Source organism: Lolium rigidum, chromosome 5, assembly GCF_022539505.1.
Source record: "Lolium rigidum isolate FL_2022 chromosome 5, APGP_CSIRO_Lrig_0.1, whole genome shotgun sequence".
NCBI classification, from domain to species: domain Eukaryota; kingdom Viridiplantae; phylum Streptophyta; class Magnoliopsida; order Poales; family Poaceae; genus Lolium; species Lolium rigidum.
Window position 1 is genome coordinate 95,969,486 of NC_061512.1, and position 7,699 is coordinate 95,977,184.

General features: G+C 44.0%; 1 protein-coding gene across 1 annotated transcript; it reads left to right on the forward strand.

The window, feature by feature from the left end:
• The first annotated feature begins 783 nt into the window (after positions 1-783).
• LOC124654087 (protein SUPPRESSOR OF GENE SILENCING 3 homolog) lies at positions 784-7,135 on the forward strand. The gene is given in 7 exon segments (XM_047193119.1): positions 784-880; positions 2,893-3,333; positions 3,336-3,682; positions 4,357-4,651; positions 5,938-6,182; positions 6,411-6,568; positions 6,753-7,135. Coding segments are annotated over 7 exon segments (1,758 nt in total). The 5' UTR covers positions 784-828; the 3' UTR covers positions 6,973-7,135.
• The last annotated feature ends 564 nt before the right edge of the window (positions 7,136-7,699 follow it).

Sequence of the window (7,699 nt, forward strand, 5' to 3'; positions counted from 1 at the left end):
CTTCCTCCGACGAGGAGGTGACGAGTCGGAAGCGTCGCCGCGACGACGATGAGGCGGGGCCTTCTAAGAAGAAGAAGAAGTAGTTTAGTTTTAAAGTTTTTATATGTAATTTTTATGTTTATTCGAATTATATTCGAAATATATATATAATCTATCTATGTTGCACCACTTGAGAGTTCAAAGCTTTCGTTCGACGAGGGTATTGCCGTAGATCGGGAAGACGAGGGTTTTGCCGTAGATCGGGAAGACGAGGGTTGCCGTAGATCGGAGGCCATTGTCGCCGACAAGTTGGGGCCACGCGCGCTTTCGTTTCGTCCGGAGTCCCCGAGCGCTCCCGGGGCCGGGGATGGCGTGGGATCGCCGGATGGATTTAGGCCCAAATCCGGACGAAAACGAGGAACCGGGGGCGCGACTGGCCGAATTACGCCGTCCGAATGGAAAAAACGCTCGCCGGGGGCCTCGTCGGGGGACGAGTGGAGATGCTCTTACGGACACTGCCTCGTGGGGCCCCTATCTGGTCTCAGCAGTTGACTCGTTCTCCAGAAGGTAGGACTCGGAGTAGCCGATCTCCACGGCGCCAACTGAACCTCGGGCCCCACGTTCCTGTCCCCACCTGTAAGCAACAGGGTACGTCCGTTGGGTGTGGAAAGCGAGCATTCCGTGCGGGCGCGGTGCGCTCACCATTCGGGTGACGGTACCGCCCGCTCACCCGGCTAGCCCGTTATATAGCCCGCCAGGCCCGTCTCCCAGAGATCCGCAGCTCCTTAGCGTCACCTCTCCCTAAACCCCACACAGCGGAGAGGACGCCTGAAGAAACCCTCTCCCGCGATGTCCGGCGATCGCCGCGGCGGCGGGCCTCCCGGCAACGGCGACAGCTCCGGTGAGCTCCCCCTCCCAGTCCCTTACCGCGGTTCGTAGACGGGCGCATTTCTGCAATGGCGGCTCCCGGGAGCGGGTCGGTCGAGGGTTTACCCGTATCGTCGGGTGCGGGTCCGTGCTCCTACCATGGGATCTGCGCGGCGCGGGGCGATTCGGCGGGTGGGGGGAATCGATTGTTCCGTCCGGTGATCTGTATTTCGCTCGGCCAGGTCGAGGGGTGAGTAGGAGGGGTTTAATGGTGCGACGCGTGGTTTGGGGATCTAGGTTGCTTCGCCAGTTCGTTCCATCTGCCTGGAGTGTTCCTTTCCGTACAAACGATTATTAGGTTTTAGTGGGGTTCAATTAGCTCCGTCGGCTTCACACGAACCGGATCTTCCAAAGTATACAAAATTACAATTATAGACGGATATTTACTGGGGTTTCTCAGGTGGTGATATTTGTGTTTTTTTTTTAATTCGCTCTGTGGTCATCTATGTTAGTTACAGGGTTCATCCACACATTCTGTGTTTCTGTTGAAAACTGGCCCCATTTTTTTTGTGTGTGTTAATAATAACGCACTAGGACATGTTTTTATCTGCTTTTCATATCTTCTGAACTTGCCTGGAGCGCACTGACATGGTTCACCATAAGGCCGTCCGTTACTTATAGTTGTTTGTTCTTCTTTCGTCTAATTTTAATTCAAATGCCCTGGAATTGTTTGGTTTAATGTTTACATTGTAGTACTGGGAGGACCGGAAATTATCAAATCTGCTTTAAGGGGCCTGTTTTTCATCTCTTTTGGTTGAACATCATTATACTTATTTTTTGTTCCCAACATTGTCTTCCATTTGAAGAGGGCCTAACGCTGTGGTTCAATATTTTGACTGGTTGTTGACTCCTCTGGTGTATTAAGGATCCTGCAACTGATGTTATAGTAACCCCCTTGGGACCATTTCTTTTATATTGCTCAATTGCCTTTCAAATGCATGTCATATAGATAGTTGGGCTCTTCTTGAGTTTTACATACAAGATTTGTGCAGCACGAACATGTTCTAAATCACTAACCCATAGGTTAGTTCTTGTTTTTACCTGTTCTTGGCAAACAACCGGTCTGCTTAGTGCAGATGGGAAAGATATGCTATAATGCACTGCGGTGCTAGAATCCACTCACTTGTCTAAATACACGTACAAGAGCACATCATGCTTACCAACAACTCAGCAACTAACCTTCTAATGTGTAGCCAATGTCAACATGAAGTGAGGTAAGGTGGCATAGCACTAGGGTGTTATGCAGAGTTATATGGGTTCCAACACATGTTGTTGCATCACCAGCAGTGAGGCTAAGACTGGACAATTTTTTTAAGGTAGCCGATGGGGGACTGTTGATCGCAATGCCTGCAGTTGTCAATAACAGGGCTCCCTGCATCGGCCACTGCCATGTTGCATGTGCCAACATGTGCACTTGAATCCTGTATCATGATCATGTCTTACCAGTTACCGCTTGGTGTATATTTGCTTCATAACCTATGCATACCAAAACTGATCAAACAATTTGTCTAAATTGCCAAGTTGTGATAATTGTGTCTAAGGGAATCGCTCTCTTTGATCGTGGGATCCAGCCAAGAAAAAGCTTCACCTGCCTAACCCATGGTTGGAGACTGGACACTAGCTTAATTTTGTAAAAATCGCCAAACTTAACTTTGGCTTCCAGCCAAATACAACCTTAGTAATGTGCTACACTGCTACATGTGTAACTCAACATTTGTAACCATTCATTAGCTTTTGGTTGACGCATTTGCTACTGCTTAAAGTTTTGAAGCTATAGAATTACTACTCTAATGAATGTTTCCAACATTTTATGTCTGCAAGTCCACAACTTAATTCCAGTACCTTCTTCCCATCTTAAGTCTCTGATTAACAGTTCATTACCCTTATTCTGTTCTGCAGATTTTTTCAATTTTTTTTGTCATGGTACCTGTAAATATATGTTTATATCGCTCTATCTAATCATACACAATCCTGTCCTGTATCCAGGGGGAGGTTGGGAGACTATTGGGAAGAAGAAGAAACCAGGGCAAGCAGCTGGGAGGGGACAATGGGCACCATGGAATTCATCCTCAAATGCTCCACCTTCTACAGCACGACAACCTTGGAATGGCAATGGATCTTCGCGTCCTTCAGGAAATAGTTGGGCTCAACCTTCTGATCGTAGACCTTTTCAAGCACCAAACCCAGTTGTGACTCCACCTCTGACTAATGGTTGGCAGTGGGCATCCAGGGCCCGCCCATCTGGTTCTGAAAGCAGCAAGGATGATGTTGCTTCATCTGGTTTTGACCCTGAGAAGGATGATCCTGAAGTTGAGGATTCATCAGATGATGACGGCGATGATGATGATGATGATGATATGAGTGATGACTATGATTCTGATGCCAGTGAGAAGAGTTTTGAGACTCGAAAAATGAACAAGTGGTTCAAAGGTTTTTTGAAGTCATCGATTCCTTAACTTTGGACCAGGTACATGAGCATACTAGGCAGTGGCATTGTCCGGCGTGCAAAAATGGACCTGGGGCAATTGACTGGTTCAAAGGGCTGCCATCTTTGGTGACACATGCTAGAACAAAGGGTTCTAAGAGGGTTAAGCTCCACAGGGAATTGGCTGCATTGCTGGAAGAGGACATGCTTCGCAGGGGATCTTCAGTGGTACCATCTGGCGAACAATTTGGGAAATGGAAAGGATTGCGAGAAAGCACTGACCGTGAGATAGTATGGCCACCAATGGTGATTGTAATGAACACCTTACTGGAAAAAGATGACGATGATAAGGTGATTTTCTTTTCTATCTTTAGCTCTGCCAAGAGCAACACATGGTATGCATTCTATTTAGCACATGTATCTTCAAGTACGTTGTAGACTGGCAGTTGATGTTGCTTTACATATTGCTATGGTGGTAGGCCGTAATGTTTCCTCCCTTCTAGATGATGCTTAATGTGAGGTGTACTTGGTACACCTCGATTTCTGTTTACCCTGAATTATAATCACAACTTCATTCCTGTGTGCTGCTTCTTTTCTAATGTATAAACTCATGTAATATTAGCAAAAGTAAAGAACGTGACTTTTATATTCTCGTGCTTTTCTGATCTATCTTTCTGGCATTTGATTCATACCTGTCTGGGAAGGTTTAAAATACTTGGTATTCAGAGGACAACCTGATATAACTATTCTTTATTATTATTTGCTGGCACTCGTGCGATAATGTAATATAAATAAATATAATATTTTACTACTGTGTTGACTAGGTATAGTTCGTGAATCAGTTGAAAGTTTGTAAATAATTACTACGTTGGTATAGTTACTAAATACATTGGTCAATCAGTTGAAAGTTTGTAAATGTGTACTACGTTGCATTTGTATAAAAATGTATATGTAGGACAACTGTTCAAGATATCTACAATGATGTTTTATTGCATTCTGACTCGCTATTCATTGATGCTATCTAGTGGTTAGGCATGGGCAACCAAGAGCTTCTTGAATATTTCAGTGATTATGCTGCAAACAAAGCACGTCATGCTTACGGTCCAGGCGGGCACCGTGGCATGAGTGTGCTAATATTTGAAAGCTCTGCCGTGGGCTATATGGAGGCTGAACGTCTGCATAAGCACTTTGTTGACCAAAGAACAGACAGGGACACCTGGCAAAATCGCAGGGTTCCTTTCTTACCTGGTGGGAAGAGGCAGTTATATGGTTTCTTAGCCAGAAAGGAAGACATGGAGACGTTTAATAGACACTGCCAAGGTATATTTGTTTAACTTCTGGTCATACATTTAATGCTTTGGCCTCTGTTCATATGGTAATACCTGGTGTAATGAACTTTTCTTGCCTAAATTCTTTGCGATGATTTGTATGAATGCAACATGATATACTTGTGAAGCTTCATATCTTGGTTCTTCCCCTGCATTGATATGTTGATATACAGACCTCATGAGAACGAAGTATATTTGGATCATAGCACCACAGCCTGTTTAGTTTTCTGATGTTCTTTTGATTATAATTTCCTTTCTTTGCGTCCGCTTATTTGTGTAGGAACATTTTGGTGATTTGGACTTTTGCCTATTTGACACAGAATAGGTGATACTGGCCCTACTTGTCACTTGTCAGTGATGTGGTTTTAGTTCATACCCCCATGTGCTTTTGCTTATTGTTATTGGCATATAATTATGGTTCTACATCTTGTGATTGTTCTGAGAGCATGATTTTTTTTCTTCATTATAGTACTACCTCTGTCCATAAAAGGATATCTCAACTTTGTCAAAATATGCATGTATCTATACATGTTTTAGTGTGTAGGTACATGCAAATTTTGAAAAAGTTGAGACATATTTTTAGTTCTTATGGAGGGAGGGAGTAAAATAAGAAGCCAATTTTGTTCGTAAGAAAGAAACATGCTTCTGTTTGTACTTGACTGAGTGCCACTGGGTCCATACATTGAGTTCTTGGACATTATGGAGAAAACGAGAGATAGATCTCTGCGGCTCTGCCCCTCTTTGTTTATCACTCAGATGACTGCCTATGCCATGCGTTTCAGTTTTTTCATTTACCATGGCATCCTTCAATTGTTTATTTCTGACTTTCAACATAGGCATAGATTCTGCATCCTTGCGGCAAACCATATTTTATTTCTAACATTTTTCACAAAGCTCGGAGATTGCAAAACTCTTCTATGCATTGCAACATTATAGGCGGTCCTTGTTTTTTTTTTGTATATTAGTGACTAGTGAGCATGTATGTGTGCACTTACTAATGATAGCACTTGTAATAATGAGCGTATTATTTGCTAGTTTGGTCCAAAATGGATGTTCTTTGTGGGTCTCCTTTTTGTTCTTTGTTGTCTTATATCCTGATAAATTCAATAAGGCCGATAGTTATGGTGGCTGGTTGTTTGGTTAAAAAAATGTATGAATTTTGTGCCAATGTAGGAAAATGCTCTATTGCACAGGACCTTAAGTACTTCATGATTTTCTTAGCAGATACATTGCCTACTGTACTAAGTTTTGACGAAAATGCTTTATTATAATATTCAGGGAAAAGCCGCCTGAAATATGAGATGAGATCTCATAATGAGATGGTAGTCGCTCAGATGAAACAAATGAGCGAGGACAACCAACAGCTCAACTATCTGAAGAACAAGGTGGTCAAGACAGAGAAGCGCTCGAAAGTTGTAGAAGAAACCCTTGAAGCTGTTACTCAAAAACTTCGTGAGACGATGGAAGAAAATATCTTTGTAAGGCGTAAAGCTAAAGAGAAGCACTCTGAGTACGAGGAAGAGGTAATGATTGCTTAAAGGTTACACTAGTGTCTGTGAACAGACATATGAACAATGAAATGGATATTTTATTTCCAAACACAATGCATGCAAATGATCTAACAAGATTTGCATGCTCAACATGCAATAGATTTTGCTGAAGTTTCGATTTTCTCTGAACATAGAACCTTTTCCATTTTTCTTGTTTTGAGTTCATCTCCTTTGTTCACCTTGTGTTTCTATACTCTCCAGATGAAATCCCAGGAGACATTCTTCCACGACCAGATAGAAAACATTCACCAGGCCACAGAAGATAAGGTGAGTGAGTTTGAGAGGTTGCTGCAGGAGGAGCGTGTGAAGGCTAGACAGTGTGATGTTGATTCTGGGACTTCGGAAAATCGCAGGCTAAGGTGAGTACTTTGGATGATTTTCTCTATGGAGCTAATGTTGCAATGTCTGTTTTGGGTATGGAAGATCTCCAGAACGACAGTTTACTTGTCAATTCATTCTTTTTTGGACCATGTCTTGTCTTCTCCTACCTAACCTCGTTATAGTGAAAACAGTGTCTCATTAAACCCGTGTTATGCTGTGCAGGAAGGAACAGGTACAGCGTTTCATAGACTGCCAGGTTAAGGACGTGCAGGAGTTCGAATCTGAAACAGATCAACTGATAAAAGCCCACGAGGAGAAGAAGGTGCAGCTGAAGAAAGAGTACATGGCAAAGGAGTTGGAGCTCGAGAAGGAGTTTGATGCCGCTCTCACAAGCCTGATGGAGAAACACAAGCCAGACACCTTCCAGGCCTCCAGCTCCTGAAGGTCGCTGAACATTTGCAGCTCAGAGCAATACCTGAGATTTGCCTTGGTTGCAACGACATCTAGATGTCCAAGAACACCATATCCGGTGCATGATTAGGACCTGAACCTGACCGAACATGCATGGGTGTTATATGGTCATGCTGAAGAAACCTGAACCTCTAGGAGTATTAAGTATCAGTACCATGTGCGTGCTACCCATATAATGATCGCCTGCTTCGCCTTGGCTAGGGGTATAGCAAGCATCGGATGGTAGTCCGTTCTAGAACATGTCCTAATTACCATGTCATCATGCTCGACTCTAGAATTGCAATAGAACTTATCTGAATTGTGACGTCAACTTTTTGAAATTTCAAATGTTGTGGCAATTCCGCCTAGGCCGGTGGCATTGTCAGAGGGAGCTTGTCTCCATAGATACAGTGCTGAAACTGAAAGAAAGAATAAACAATTACGTCGGAGATGAAGTAAGGCCATCTCCAACAGGCCGACCCATCCGGAACCGGACGGATGGCCGGGCCCAAAGCTGAGCTGCTTGGCCACGGACGCCGACCTCTCGCGTCCTCTCTTGTTCTGCCCGCTTCGCGTCTCTTGGTTTTCTTAATACTACTACCTAGGCTAGCTACCCAGGACTCTCTCCTGTCCTCTCTTGTTCTCCCCGGTTCGCGTCTCTTGGTTTTCTTAATACCACTACCTAGCCTAGCTACCCAGGACTCGCCCGGCGCGGCCGT